The sequence below is a fragment of the Pterocles gutturalis genome, unplaced genomic scaffold (assembly GCF_000699245.1).
Source record: "Pterocles gutturalis isolate BGI_N339 unplaced genomic scaffold, ASM69924v1 scaffold13166, whole genome shotgun sequence".
In the NCBI taxonomy this organism is placed as follows: Eukaryota; Metazoa; Chordata; class Aves; order Pterocliformes; family Pteroclidae; genus Pterocles; species Pterocles gutturalis.
This window is the reverse complement of record NW_010100545.1, coordinates 21,678-38,159: the sequence shown is the minus strand read 5'-3', so window position 1 is coordinate 38,159 and position 16,482 is coordinate 21,678. Positions and strand designations below refer to the sequence as shown.

The following is a 16,482-nucleotide window of genomic DNA, read 5'->3' as shown; positions in this document are numbered from 1 at the left end:
GCAGATTGTTCTACATCTCTTGGAAGCATCTTTTGGAGGGGAGCTTCACCCTGCTCTCTAAATATGCTTTCTGTCAAAAGTGATGCATTTGCAAAACTGCATGCACAAAATGGTTTGCAGCATGTTCTCAGGAGTACGACTCAGGTTTCTGTCTCTGTTTCTGTGCAGGGAAGTGTATCAGTACAAGAATTAAAACATGCTATAAGGGAGGGGGAAAGAAAGAAATCTTGACAGTTTCATGAATTTCTAGGCTGCTCCTGAAAATTCAGTTCTCTGTGTCTTAAAGCTTTACAAACTAAAAATAGAAAGTAAAATGCTACTGAAAGCTGTGTAATTTACTCTCCCAGCTAGCCTGGTGTAGACTTTTTGTGCTCTAGTTTTCTTAAACACAGATGCTGAGGTAAAAATACTGCTGAACATTGCTAAAAGTTATTTTGCTGTAATTCTACCATTTTAAATTATGTAAAAGATGTAAGAAACTGAATCTTGAAAATACATACGGTATAGTAGTCAAACCATGATGCTTCGGGGAAGTATACATCCACGGATCTTGCTCCCTGTAATTGTTAAAAAGTGATTAAAGTATTTTCTTTCTGCATTTCTGACATTACATTAGCTTTATTATATTTGCGCATGGAGAGATGTATGCTGAATATTCTAATATCATCAAATCTTCAGTATTATGGCTGAGTTATTGTCACAGCAGTGGGCTATTGCTGGCTAATCTGTAATGCTGAACAGATGAGCCCATCCTATTTGGGGGGTTTTACTGCCATTCTATGGGATGAGTCAATGTTATATGATTATTTCTGTCTAGTACATGGCTCTATGTCTTGCAAATGTAACTGGCCTCGGTGCACTCCTCTAACATCTGAACAATCCCAGTGAGGTGTATGGCAGCCCTTGCAAGGCAGGACTTCACATCTGATGGTGGAGTGGGGGGACACCACTGCTCAGCGCCTCTTGCACTGTTCCTGTTGCAGAAACAGGCAGAAAGGAAGGTCTCGCAAAGAGGATACACAGATATTTGTCTTCTCAGCAACGTCTTCTCAGCAACAATTTAAAGTTGCAGATAAATAATAAATAATGTGCTGCTAATTGCACAATTGCTGTACTTCGTTTTGCAGCATGTGTTGTATCATATTGCTGCAGGGATGAAATCACAGTAAAGGCACTTTGAATTAATAACTCCAGGAAAAGTCAGAATCAAAACATACTTCTTGTTTTGTCACAAGTTGCTTATTCTCGCAAATAGATTCATTTTGATTTTCAACATAGGTGTCTGCCCCTTTGCAGAGCTATGATTTACCCTCAAGGTTTACTCCAGGGAGCAGATGGCAAATGAAAAGTAGAGGTAGAGGAGAAGAGTTAAGGCAAAGTTACCATTTGGCACGTTAGGGACATGTATATAGGAACCGATAAAAGGAGTAAGAAATAATTGACTTATTAAACTATGCAATTCTTTTGTTAGAGCACAAGAATTGCTAAACTGAGAAATTTGTCTTGTTGTGTGGCCTGCCTCCCACACTGGGCAGTGCTGGGTGTTTCAGGCCAAGCATCCTAGCGCTGCAGTAAGGAAGGTTAGGGTAGTTTGTGCTCTCTCTTTAGATCTTACTAGCTGTTTAACAATTAAAGCTAGGCTTAATCTGTAAAGCACCTTGAAAACTTGAAGGAAAAACCCTAGGAAGTCAAGATGCCCCTCTCTATATATTTTCACTGCATTATTATGACCACCCTGGACATTCTGGCCTGCAGAGAAGTGTGTAACCACCATCTGAATCGTGATGAGCCTTGCCTTCATGACTCCCTAAATAACAAGCCGGCACGTAAAGCAGTTCTCTGTTTTAGTTTTGATGGATGTCTCACTTACAGCCTAGGACTCAAAAAGGACAGCAAAAGCTGTCCCTGATGCAAAGGAAAAGCTGTCCCTGACCCATCTTCCCTAGACAAGTGGTGCCATGCTGCTGCAGTTTGACACAGTCCCTGCTGGCCTACAATGCCACAGTGAGGGGCTTACTGCTCCCCTCTGCCCTGTACCCTGCTAGATGGCACGGGCACTGGCTGCCATCTCCCTCCCACTGCGAGACCCAGCAGCGTGTCACTTCCAAAGCTCTGCTTCCTCTATCAGGCCACAGGCACCTCACCTTCCTTTTGTGCTGCAGTCCCCCCAAAAACATTAGGAACACCTAATCTAGACTCCCTATCATTTTATATATCCTTATAACGTTCCCTTTCATCCACTTCTTGCAGGAAGCCACCTGGCTCATCACCCTCTTCTCATGGGAAGGTTTTTCTCACATCTTTCATCATCTTGCTGGTCTGAGATCCTGTGAAATCTCCTTGTTAGTCATCAGCTATTAGAAACCTGGGGGAGTCTGAAGATGAAGGACTGACGAATGAAGTGCCTCAGTGGAGTCAGAATGGTTTTAGATGCAGGAGTAAGAATTTCATTTTAAATTCACAGAGGCACAATGGCTGGTTAAAAAAAGGTGACTGACAGTGGACTTTTTATATTTTTGATCATCAGCAATGTCTAGAAAATGTATCCCATATTCTGGCAGCATGCTGATTGCAAACAGCTCTAGGATATATCACATGCAAATATTTATCTCTGCTCAGATGTACCTTTCTGGTGCTGACAGCAGTCAGTGGTGGGGCAAGGAGAGAAACCCACCTTTGCTTCAGCTGAACAGTGAGAGCCCTGAACCCAGCGCTGTGCCCAGCTCAGCCACAGGAAAATGCTGCTCTTTAAAACCTGTTTACAACTAATATTGTCATTACTGTTTCTGCAATGACTGTGTTCACCTGTGATGCTGGGAAACCACCAGCATAGCCCTTCAGATGCTGCAGTTCCAAAACACTGTGGGCAAGAGGCAATATGGAAACCAGTTTGCTTTAATATCTGCATATTTCTTCCTAGCTCAACAATTATTGCTCTGTGTGTGTCCTTGGAGGGAGCTGTCAGGACAATAACAGGAGCACATGAGAGACAGCATCCAGCCTGTTTACATCCATTCAGTGCTTGGAGTAGCAGGGCGGTGCCATGCCCTCACTTCCATCCTCCCACTTCAAGCACTGGGCAGCTCTGTACAGTTTGTGCTACTCAGAAATGTGTTCTGCAAGCTTTGATGCTGGAGGGAAGAAATGAGAGGATATGAGCAAACATGCCCTGAATGTCATCCAGTGCCCTAAGCACAGTTCATTTCTTTTACTCCAGCATGATGGCATTTTTTTAATTACAGTACTTGCCTCTTCAAGAACGGGAGCAATCATAAAAGCAGGTCCCCAAAGGAAGGCAGTATCTATTCCACGAGTCTGCTCATCGGAGGTAAATCTAGCATTGAAAGTGAGATACGCAATGTTAATTCACATTTTTGTAGAACTTGCAGAATATTTTTATATTACTCACTGTGACAAGAAATTTTCTTCCTCAAGACATCCTTCAACACCAAGTATTTCTCCTGTTTGAGAGAATGCCAAAAGCTGGACAGAGAGTCAGAAATCACAGTGGCACCTACCATTCTGGAGCAGACCAGAACCCTCACAAAATGCTGGAGCTGGTTTCTTTTCAGAATAGCAGCAGTGGGAAAACAACTAACTTCATTTCTGCCCAGTCGGTTGAGATTTCATCAAGGGAGCCAAAGATCAGGATAGAGGCCAAGACCAGCAGAGGGAACACAGAGGAATAACATTGTGCTCTAGGATCTAAAGCATTTGTGAAAATCCTTGGATTTGTCTTCTTGCACCTTTCACAGATTTACATTAGAAATCTTTTGCTGGACAAACACAAAGCAACATTCCGACGTGTTGTGCTTTTTAGCTGCCTTTCCTGAATGGATGAAAACTTATGGAATTCAGTCCATTTTATTAAATGCATTAAAATTGTTCTGGATTCTGATCATGTTGTCCAGAGTGCTTACAGTCCCATTCACCTGGCATCACCTGCCATCTTGAGAAGAGATCTCTATTCCACCATGCATCAGCTAATTAAAATATGGAATAGCACCTGGCAAAGAGGAAAAATCCTCCTCGTCTCAGGAACCTCCGCGCACCTGGCATAAAATCCTTGAGAATTTAAACAGCTTTCAATAATTTTTAAGCCTATCTCTGAGGGGCCTATCTCCTTGTTCCCTATGTAGCTTATAAGAATGTCATGTGGAGTGTGTCCCAAAACCTCCTAAAATCAAGGTACCTTGTCCTTCCTGCTTTCTCCAGCTCCTCTGCCTCCTTTCCTGTCCAGCTGCCCCATTGCCTTGTGATGGCAACTGGGCTGGTTTAACATAATTCGCTTTTGACAAATTCACACTGGCTGTTGCATATTAACGTGTTATTCTTTAAGGACATGCAAATTATTTGTTTAAAAATTTATTTACTGTGTCTGTTTAACTGGCTTTGCAGCTGCCTCTGTCTAAAGACAGGTTTCTGCTGTCCGCTGTCCAGAGCAGAGGGGCCCAGTGTCGGTGCCCAACTCTGACACCCTGCCGGCTCAGGGCATAGGCATACGCAGCCCAGACTTAGAGAAATTACCCCGAATGAGCAAAAACACCCTGGCAAGACATCTATTTGGTGTTTGTATTTCTAAAATATTGCAAGTTTAGGAAGTACATAGAGCTCAGGAAAAAATATTCTTGAAGGTATGCCTCAGGCTCTGCCTGAAAGAAACCTCAATTTATTCAGTTTCTTTTCCTGTCAAAAACAGTAGCTCTTTTGGACAACTTAATCTTGGTCATTATTGTATTTTGACATAATATTTTGTAAAAATTTAAAGTAGAGTGTGGTTTTTGGTGAATTACCTTGTCTTAAAGTTTTTGAAATATAAAACTTTAGTTTTTCTTGTCATCTCTGTATTTTTAATTTTGCTGTAATAAAACTATAATATTGTTTCAATATACTTTGCTGTGGAAGACTTCAGGAGAAAAGACTGGTCAAGAAATTATGACAAAAGAGAAGTCCACCTTATTTGCACTTAGAAACAAGCATCTCACCATCTAAGTTGGCACTACTTTCTCTTGCAATTATAGCAACCATGAGCACAAATTCAGCAAACAAATGAACTTTTCAATTTTGAAAATATAAGCCATTAAGCCATATCTGTGATGTGTAAAAGGTGCTTAATTCCATCTACATGGCTAGATGCTGGCCTCTCATCTGTCTTTGTTTTCCCCAGTTTAGCTATTAAGCAGAACTTTCCCTTCCAGTCATGGATTACCACCTCCAGGTCTTTTTGGACAGCCGAGCTACTGGAATCTCTGTTTCATCTGAGTGAAAGCCTTAGAGGCACCTAAAACACTTGTAGGAATCTACTGAGATGTTCTTGTTTGTTATCTGAAATGAGAACCTAAACATTTGAAATGAAATAAAATGAAAAATGTGAAATGCCTACAAGACATAGCTGTTGCTTGGAGACTCCCTGCCCAGCCAGGGTTGTTTTCACGGTGAGGCTTGTGAACTCATAACAGCTCCACCTGAAAAACTAGTGCAGTTTGCTTATCTCTCCTTTGTATTTGTTACAAGTAAGGGAAAGGTTTGATGTAAAATTTCATCATCCACATATTAAAAATTCTGTTTTAGTTCTCTCTGTAAAATACACATTTTGCCTGTTAGCATCTGGGTCACCTTCTCTCCTTGAGCAGGCCCACTGAACCAATGAATATTAATTAGAAATAGTAAGAAATACTCATTAAGTAACAACAGTAACCAGAATTAGCTAATAATAGTAAGAAATACTTTTAAGCCATTTTAGGATCTAGCTATGGCAACATTAGCAAGTGATGTGCCCACTAGGATGGGACCTGGGTAGTGAAACAGTTTGTGTTGATCTCCTGACACCTACAGTCCCTACAAGCATTTTAAAGGTTTTATTTCCCAGCAATCCCAGTCTGGTATCACCAACTAAATTCCCATGAATGCCTGGAGCACAGCTTTCAGCTCCGTTTCACCCAATGGAAGACTCTGCTGGTGCATCTGAGACTGGTCTACAATTCAAATCAAAGCAAATTTAGAAATTTGCTAATGTAGATGTGGGCCAAGTAGAGTGCAAATATGCTAGGAATGGTCAGAAAGGCAACTTTAACATCACTAAGATAATTCTATATTAGCAGAGATTAGCTAATATTAATGCCAGAATGAACGTGGTCATTTCCAATATTAACACAAATCTCATGAAGCAAAAAGAGAGCTAAAATAAATACTTGAAATAGCATATAGCCCCTTGTAAGACATGAGTACCTCTAAAACTTCTCCTCAATGTTATCCAGTTAAATAAGGTAGCAAAGTAGGACAGGGAAGGATACTGCTTTTAAAATTTATCAATTAGCCATTATGCTGAGTAGGCAAAAGAGGTTTTGTGCATATCCTTTCCATACTCAAATGGTCTGCACTTTAGTGTAATCTCAGTTTAATTTGGAAAAAATGCCTTACCCTTTAACCAAAATGTTTTTAACCTAAAGGGAAAAAGAACATTAAACACTCCAGGTTGTAGCCTGCACCAATGAGACTAAATTGTGTCAGAGCTTTGGGTAATAGCATTTCATATGTATTATTTGCACTCCTTTTGTTCAAGTCTTTGCATAAAGCATTCTGAAGTGGAAAATTTACCAAAAGCAGGTAAAAAGCTAATTCAAAGATGCTGACAGGGAAACTGAACCTTATTGTTATTCCTGCTTCTTCCAAACAGAAAAAAATTGTTGTTCCAAAAATCTGAGGTCACATTTTCTGAGGAGTTTTTCAGTCTGCATTTATTAATCTCAGTTTTGCACCTGCTTCTACACTCAAACATCTCTATCTCTGTTTTCTCTGTGCAATTTGTGAACACAGATGTAGGTTTCATACATAGCATGCAGATGCAAGTGCTAAATTGGAAAGTGCTAATACTATGGATGATTGGAAAACGGAGACCTCTCTGTATGAGGCCTTCTTGGCATTCTGGACCAGAATACAGATTTCATAGATTTAATTCAAATACAGAAAAAACAGGTATGTGATTCCTGTTTTTAAATAAAAAAAAAAAAACAAACCTGCATAATTGCCTAAGGCAAGAAATTTTCAGGATTCTCCTTACTTAGGTATTTTTGCACTGGAAACAAATATAGGCTATATTTTAATGAAAATACATTGCATATATTAAGAGCTTTGTATACATAATTTGATTAGATTTCATTGTAAAACTGTCGTTTCTAAGAGAGAGCATGCAGTAATATTACTGTGACTATTCTCAAGCAAACATCAGCTGGTTTATATATAGAAGCTCAACTTCTTTTGTGAGTAAGATAAAAAAGAGACACTCCAAACTCACTCATGCATCAGTGACCGCACCACTGTGTTTCCGTGAACGTGAGACTCGAAGAACAAAGTGTACAAGTATGGCAGCAGTGAGTATCTGATCCGAAGCGTAGCGCGAGCTATCTTGGCAAACTCTTCTCCGAACACCGCTGGGTCTTGTTCCTGTTAAGGAAAAGCTTTGCTTTGTACTGAGCATTATAACTAGGGAATGCAAAAACAACAGAGAACCTGTGGGCAACCTACGGAGAGCTGTGGCTGACATAATGCTGTGGAAGGGAATGTTTATATAAGAAAAAGCACTGATTTGCAAACGGGAAGATGTATTAAGAACAACATCCATTATCACCAAACTAGTATTTGTATAAAACTGTTTGAAAAATTCCAATGAGTTCAGAGCATTGACTGCCCCACCGCAGTGTATGTGAGCTGTCTGCAACTGCCCCTAACTTTGTGACAGAGGGGAGCTGTGGTTTCATGTCTGTGCTCGGGAACAGATACTGTCTTGATAAATTAGTTTATCCTGGAGATGCACGCCCACTGAGACAGAGAAGGTGAAACACAGGAAGAAGGGAAGACTGATAATCTGCAGAATAAAGGCAAAAGCATAATTATGTTGGCTGAGAACATAAAGGCAAATCTATTTAAAAGTAAGAATAAATTCATGGCCCTGCTGAAGCCAACAGGAGTAACTGAAGTCACAGTGCATGGTGGGGAGAACATTTCATCCATACAAAGAAACTTGATTTCTCCTCCTGTGCCTACCATTTTAGGATGCCCTGACTGAGGGGACACCCATGCACCAGCACTGCCCCTCGCCTCCTCCCTGCCAGTGATGTTCTCCTGGGTGAGAGGGCACGCGTGCTGGGTCCCACCACCCAGAGGGAAGGTTGAAGCAACCTCTCTACACTTGTTGTCTGCTTCTGATCTACTCAAAATCAACCTTGACTCTCCCTGCGATGGGATGTGGAGCACAAAGCCCAGGGCAGTGCTGGTATGGGAGTGGTACATCTCCTTTAATTCCTCCTGTCTGGCCTTCTCCAGTCAGCTAACGAGTCACACGGCTCCATTTCTCCTTCACAAAATTTTCCCATAATGGTTTTCTCATTAAGATTGAAGCATTTATTATGAATTCTGAGGATAATGAAACATAAATGGAACAGAAGTAACAAAGCTTTTTATATTATCTAGTGCTTTTTGGACAAGAAAATTATTAATTAAACCATTTGAAATCCTCAATGGATTAGGCAAAGTGCATATTTAAGATTTCATTTTAACACTAACAGTATTAATTAAACTCAAATATATAAGTTAAATTTCTCCATTATTATGTTTACATCAGAATTGTCACTGATAATATTCTCTGCTGGCTCTGACCTCCAAGCATCCATCTATTATTTCAAAAATTGGACTGTATTTTTACCAGTATTCTGACACTGTACAAATATTGCCTAAGTTCACAAAAAAAGGGTCGGACTTCTTAGGTGATGCTGAGTCACCCAAAATGCTTTGTTCATTTCTTTCAGTGAACACAATGTTTTAAATGGATTTAAGTAATCCAATAAAACCAAATTTAACTTCTCTTACTTCTGTAATTCACTCAACATTGAGTTGCAGCTCCCATCACATAGACCTCTTGCTCTTTTCCTGCTTATTGTGCATATGTGATTAATACCCACTCGCCTGGGTCAGACCCCATTTGCATGCCCAAAGGGCCTAGCAAACATGCACAGATAAGGAGAGGTAAATAGAAAATGTTTATCCATAGCAGCAGCTGACACCTCATAGACATTTGTTCTCCTAGAGAGAAATATCTCAGCATATCTCAGGGACCTACAGGGTAATTCCTGATGATCTTAGTGACAGCACTAGAGCTTATTATTCCTGCATTTGCCCAGTTGCTGAACATCCATCATACTTTCATGCAGACACAGACGTCTTCCTGTGGGTGTAAATATTGCAACATTTTGATGATGCAACTTCAAAGAAAACTGAAGGTTAGCTAATAACCTGAGCTCTAGCATTGCACAGATCAGTTTACAGAAGAAGAAGAAAAAAAAAGACATTTCTTGAACCAGTAGAATCTTTTTATCATGGTTGCAGATAAACACAGTGTACTTAGAAAGGCTGCAAGACCTTCAAACTGTTCATAGTTAGAAGCAATCTGATATTTATTTCTATCCGAGACAAGTGTTGAAAGGACTTTATGATAAGTCAAAGCCAGGGCATGGGTCTGGACTGAGGCTGCTCTTTTTCATCCTTCTCATGGGCTCATTGGCCTTTTTTAGTCTTTGTTGCTTCTTGGCTGATAATGCTGTCGCTATCGCTGGCTCTCCTTGGAGTTCTCACATGTTTGTCTGGAGTTTCTAACAGTAGCAGTTGTCTGAAACTTGCTTGTAAACAGCAAGGATAGTGTACAATGCCCTCTCTACCCTTACAGAAGTACTGAAACAAAAATTGAAGTAAACAAGGGAGTAGGAAGATGTGCTGACACTCACTGGCTCTTAAATAAAACCTGCGCTTCAGTAGGTGAAAGATGGAGGTGATGAATCTTACCAACAGCATGAGAAGACCATTTTTTGTCATTCAAAGTACACAGTACACGTTTCTGCATGGCTTTTGGATGTTAGATACTATGCATTTTTCAGCGTTTCTATGTCATCTTTACAGATGGGACAAATCTACACTTCACCATGTAATTCCTGCTCTCAGAGCAGCACTGCTTTTCACCTGCCACTACAGTTTACCCAAGAATGGCAGGTTAATTTCTGTGAAAGTAATATACATCACCGTCGACGTTACTGTAATCTTAGACTACAGCTTTGTGTAACTTCATTTAATTACCTTATTTCCCTCTTCATTGTGGTTTCTGGCAAATGGATAGAAAGAGCCAAGCTGCATCCAGCGCAAGCAGAGTTCATAGGTAGTGTTATAGCTAAACCCACAGATATCAGCACCAACCTACAGAAAAAACAAAATCACTGCATAAGTGTTTGTGATTGTGATTGGGGCCCAAAAATGAGAAACCACAGAAGCTTATTAATAAAAAGAATTTTCAGAAAGGGATACCTATTTCTGATGACTTTATAAGAATGCTCCACAATGGGGCTGAGACTGTACTGGCTTCTCGAGCACTAATATCACTGTGGAAGATCTGACCATATCTCTGTAATTCTACAAATTCTCCAGACTAGCTTGCAAAACCAGAAATATACAGAGGGACCTCAGTAATAGAATACATAACATAAAGAGATTGGGTTTGGATGGCATGCAGTGATTTAATCTGAATCTAGCAGGGCTATTTTTGTTTCTCTTCAGCCAGCCAAGATTGATGACATTTAGCTTTTTTTTAATCTGCAGTTCCTTATACTGTGGAGGCTGTTACTGCTGGCCATCTCAAGCAGCTTACTTCAGAAAAACATTTGAGTTAATTTAAAGTGATATTATATATGAGCTAGCAACTGCCTGAAGGACACCAGACTTACGTAGGGGATGCCAAAGAGGTTGAATTCCAGGATTCCAATGATTGACTGGTGCATGTCCTTCCACTGAGATAAGTTGTCACCCAGCCAGTGACCCCCGTGCTTCCCACTGCCAACGAATGTAGACCGACTCAAGACGAACGCTCGCTTTCCAGTTGCCTGCTGGACAGCACTGTGAAGAAAAGCAACAAGATCATTAATAATAAGAAAGGTAACCAAAAGCATCATATGATCAACCTGAGCTTTCAGGCACAATTTTGCCTGAAGGGATGTAATTCATGAACCAATTATTATTGTGGTTCTGAGTCACATGAAAATGTGGCTGCAAAACTATCAATAATGGAAAATTTTACTCAGTGGTCAAAACAAAAAACTAAAATCTATCTGATCCACAAAACAGTTTGTTTCAGGTATTTTTAGTCTCCCTAAAAAAAATAATTTGTGTCCCAAACTGAAAATTAAACATCATTTCCTTTCTGTATTAGTACATTTAATTTAGTGTCCTACAAGTTCCTAAAAACCAGTATAGTATGTTTTTCAATATAGGATTTATTTAGAAATCTGTTTTGGCAAATAAAGCTCTAATATCCTGGAATTAAAAATAAAAATCAAAACAATCTCTGAACATCTTAAAAAAATAAATAATCAATATAGAAAGCAAAAATGTAATCATTCAAAATGTCACCCCATCCTTGTAGTATTTCACCTGGTTTCCTGTCATTGTTTGATATATGAGGTTTCATTACAGAATTAGTGGTGTAGTGAATTTTTCCTTGACTTTTGAAAATAATTTTGCTGCATCACCTGAAAATCAATGAAGTGTAGTACGCCTTATTAACAAATCTATTCCAAAATTTCTCAACATAGGGTTATCTCTGTGCTAAATTACATATTGCAATATGATATATTTCAGGAACTCAAATTCAACTCTTCTTTAATATGATTTGGGTAACACAACTTAGATTATCCGGGAAATCCTAGCATGAAATATTAATCATGTTGTTCTCCATCCACCTCCTTCTCCCTTTCTTTAATGAGATTTGATCAAGAGTTCTTTCATTTGTAATGGCCAATATTCAGCACTGGTTCTGTAATAGCACAGAGCCTTTAAAATGCTTCAACATTTGTTTCCGAACCAAAAAGCCCACCAGCTTTCATGCAAGCCTAAACATTTTACCTTATGGGCACTTGCGGCAAGAGGTTCAATTCCTGAACCATTCAGGACCTGCTGGTTCTCGGTTGTGGGTGCACTGCTGGGCCAAATAACTGCACAAGACCCCATGCGCTTTGTATAAATGGAATTTTGGAGCCATTTCATGGATGTCCTGCCTATGAGTCCTCTCCTCTGGCTGTGCAGCACAAGTCTTTGGCTCCATTTGCAAATGCAGGTGCTGAACAGAACAACATCATATCAACTAGGACCCAGAGCTGCATAAACAATTTGCAACAAATAATTTATTGAATAAATTTCAGTCTATTGTGAATCAGTGCTGAACAGGTCCTAATGCTGTCAAACGTACTTGTTGATTTAAATTATTTACAGACTATCATGTGCAAATAACTCTTGACATTAAGCTATGCATAAGCTGATTGCTGCTAGTTCACTCTATCCAAATTCAAGCCATTTGACTGCATACATGGGTCAGATGACACATTTCCTAGTCTCTGGCTGAATTAGAATAATTCTTAAAATTGTTTTTTGTATGATTATGAACTTGTCATTCATTTTCAGCCAATATCCTGCAGTTGATGCTGGTTTCCTAAATATTCCTGTCAGTAATTTAATTTACTATATTATTTGTGAAGAGTGAATGCAGAAAGCCTTGAAAAGAAATGTGCTTGAGAAACCCAAATGAATATGTACAAAAAATTATTCACCAAAGTTTCCCAGCTTTGCAGCGATCCAGCCTCTGCTTGTGCTTTTGCTGGTGTTCTCCAGCCTTGAAGGACTCTCTACATTTGGCTCAGAAAAACGTGTGTTTCTTTCGGAAAGAGCCCTGGAGGCAAGTGCTTCAGGAACAGGGAAGGCTCACAGCCTTGGGGCAGCTGCAAGGAGCTGTGCAGCAATAACCATCCCAACAGCGCTGGTCCAGGTCAGCATGGCTGGGACAGCGTGCGTGCTGAAGGGACTGGGGCAGATGTGCCAGCAGGTGTATCTTTTCCTGCTAAATTCACAGGGTTTGTCTCGGGCAATTGGCTTTGCTGGTATAGAGCTAAATAAATACATATATAGCTAAATAAATAAATATATAGAACTAAATAAATCAGGAAGACAGGCAAATCCAAAGTCCCTATTCAAACAGAGTTACCAAGACAGTGTATGGCTATGTGGAACCCAGTGTGCAGAGGACAAATTACCATGGAGAGACCAGTGATGGGAGGATCTCTGCTGGGATTGGGGCATAGGGGCCCCAAAACCATACTAAGTCCTGTGTGTCCTAGATGGACAGGGTGGCCAACGAGGTCCAGGGTTCAAGGGCTTTCTGCTTCTTCTCTCATAAGCTGGGCTGCTCTTCAGCCAGGCCCACAAGAGCTGGCAACTGCTTCTGGCTGTTACCAAGTGTTTCCCTTCGCCCAGGATCGGTGTATAAAATACAAGTGCATCACCACCTTAAGTACGCTCACTTAGCCATGTCCTCTGGATGCTGTCACAGTACGACTGCTGAAAATGAGTGCTAAATACTGAGACAAGCCAGGACAAGGACCCCTGCTTTGGCACTTACATTGCGGTATTAAACTAATCCATGTTTTAGCTCAATCTCTGCTGGAAAAGGCATGTTTTGCCCATTTGATTTAACCCAATAGCTAGCTTTCAACTGTTACTCCAGCTTCACAGCAATAGCCTGCCTGCATAAGCTAGTTTTGAGTGCTTCTCAGCTGCAAAATAACAGTTTTACAGTAGCCGACAGCAGCTGTGCTGCAATGCAGCTCTGCCCTCCTGGACCAACCGAGCCCCAAGGCAAAATGTAAAACGCTGCCTGCCAGGAACCAGAGGCAGCTCCAGAAGCAGCCAGGGGAGCTGCAATGTTTGGATCCTTCACCAACAGTGGTAGAAACTTCTCTGCTTGGGCCACGGTAAGGAAGAGATGGAAAAATTACCCTGGCATCACATAAGGCTGCTTCTGCAGTAGCTGCATGTGAGCGGCTCTACTGGAGGACAGGAACATCTCGCTCTAGTTATACAAAAGCAGCAGCTGTAGAGTCAGGCCCCACGAGTAGATCCTAATTTTAGCTAGGAAAGACTGGAAAAGATTCTGTTTCTTCTTCTAAGATTCTCTTTTCTTGAAACTTCTTACTAAATGACAAACAGTAAAACCAAGCATGGGGCTGTTTCTTGTTAGATACCATTACAGATTTCCCAGGTAACATCAGCAGCTTTTAAAGCATGTTTCAATTACCTGAAATCTGCTTAGAAGTACTTAGAAAACTTACTGGAAGGTTGGTGCTGTCTGTGCCCAGCCAAAGAGAGAGTGGGTGTTATAGTGCTCTCCCAGGTAGGTCTTGGAGTCAGGACACAATGTCTTTTCTGACAGGGAATGACCAGAAATGCCTGAGAATGATACAAGACAGGTCCTCAGGAGGGTGAGAGGTCTGGGTAAACAGTGATAATTAATTTCAAGCTTTATGTCCAGTAATTCAAAACATCTGTACAGATATAATGTATTCTAATACATGATAGCTAATATCCATAGTAACTCATAGCCAGAAAGAAAATTTCTGCATTGCTGAATTGAGAATATACTGACATATTCTTTTAAATAGTGACAAATTTTATTTAACATCAAAGATGGTGGGAAAAAAAAAAAAAAAAGGAGAAATTCTGATGCCCAGGGAACTCACACAGTTGTGCGAAATCACAAGACCTCAGCCTGCATACCATTCAGCTGCAGGTGTAGGTAGGCAGCATGATTCTGCCCTATCATGGCAAAATTCATGCCTCAGCTCAAGGCTGGCCCTTCTCTTCCCCTGAGGCATCTAAGACTAAAAGACAGCAGGACTAAAGGCACGGCCACAAGCAGCATTGGAAGCAATGAGTGGGGAGTGTCAGAGGTGTGCAGAGGAGGAAAAGGCAGGAGTCCACAGGGCGTCATCTACTGTGGCCGGACACACTGCATGGGAGAGAGCAAGGACAGATGTATTTACATGTGAATGGATTATCCAGTAACTCTTCCACCAGCAGTTTACAAGCAGAGGAGCCAGAAGTAGCTTTTTGCCTTCAATAATAATCAGGAGTATCCCTGATGTCTCTCACACGACACCAATTTAGCTGAGCCAAGGGCACATATGAGGTACATATTGGCTGCACAGGTGCTGCCTGGTCTTTGATCCCCCATTAAGGAGGTGGTAGCAAAGCCCATTAGGTGTGGAAAATGTGATTCTCATCCTCTGCAAGTAACCTCCACAAAAATGCCATGTGAAGTTAAGCAAGAATTGGGCAGGTCAGCTGTTTGGTTTATACAATGTATTTATTTTTACAGGAGTTGAAAATGTTATAAAATCCTCTCACAAAAAGAAAGAAGGTGGATTCTCAAATATTCTTATTTTGCATGCTGAATTAGGTGCACGCCCTGTTGTAAATATTTCTCTGGGAACAAGCGATCTCGCTGCCTAATTGCACTTTAGTGTATGTTTGCAGTTCATCACTACAAAGTGCATTTCTCTGTACCTGAAGTCCCATTAGCCTCTCTGCTCTGTTCTGCCATCACAGCTGGAATCCCTGTGTTTGGATCTTTAGACACAAAGACTCCAGAGTGGCTGATCTGCATGAGAAATAACTTAATTTATGGCAATTTCCAAATACCTTTGACTGATGTGGCTTTGAAGAAGATACTAAGGTTCTGGGGAAAGTCACACTTCTTGTCCCGGTGGCACTTAATTATTAGCCCCATAAAATTAAGGTGGAATATGAAAGAAAATGCTGCTATATGAGTCATATTTTCATGCTTCATTCTGATTCTGAATATTTCATATTCTGCCTCAGTAATACTGATTATTTTACAATTGGATATTAATCATCAGTATAAAGTGTTTTATAGAAAACTGATTTGAAGGACATCTGTTTTCAGAAGTTCAAAACACAGTTATGTGTAATCATGGTTATGGTCCAACATTACACCTACACCAATCAAGGACTTGGACAGCCAAGGGCATGTATGGTGTTGGCATAAAGTGGAATAGAAAAGAAAGCCCTTAAACACTGTTTGAAAACCGGTTGGAAAAAATGCCTTAGGCTCCTGTCTGCAGAAGGGAGACCAACACTGCCAGTCGCAAGCAGAAGTAGGTGCATCCTTGCACAAGAAGGAGCAAGTCAGAGAGAGAAACTGGGCTCAAAACACACCTGTCTTCAGCATTCCTCATCCTTACCTGTCTTGTAGGTATCTAGGTCTCTGAGTCCTCTATAATGACCCAGACTTCAGTGCTAGTTGTGGCAAAGCTCAGCTTCATGGCTCAGAAACCTCTTTATGGGTCCATCCCTCAGTCTTTTATTTGTGAGGGTAGAGGGAGCTCTGCTGTTTTGGCCATCTTCCCCAAAGTCTCACACCTTTTTTGCATCTCTGAACGCTGACAAAAATGGAGGTAACTTAAGGCAAAGGTGGAAATGTCTCATCAGTTTGTGGGCTTTGGTCAATGACAAGACCCACAGGGCCAGTACACAACAGTTACAATCAGCAGTTTCCCCGCAAAGAGAGCAAACACCAAAATAATAATTAAAAGCTCTGCT

At 40.7% G+C, this 16,482-nt stretch overlaps 1 protein-coding gene across 1 annotated transcript in view; it reads right to left on the bottom strand.

Annotated features, from left to right (window-relative positions):
* Positions 1–16,482, bottom strand: part of LOC104466736 (sucrase-isomaltase, intestinal-like) — a gene marked incomplete at both ends in the record, with an annotated part of 42,001 nt that overhangs the window by 6,566 nt on the left and 18,953 nt on the right. The window contains 6 exon segments of the mRNA XM_010080265.1: positions 501–557; positions 3,250–3,334; positions 7,295–7,443; positions 10,123–10,239; positions 10,764–10,932; positions 14,193–14,310. Of these exon segments, the coding sequence (XP_010078567.1) occupies positions 501–557; positions 3,250–3,334; positions 7,295–7,443; positions 10,123–10,239; positions 10,764–10,932; positions 14,193–14,310 (695 nt within the window).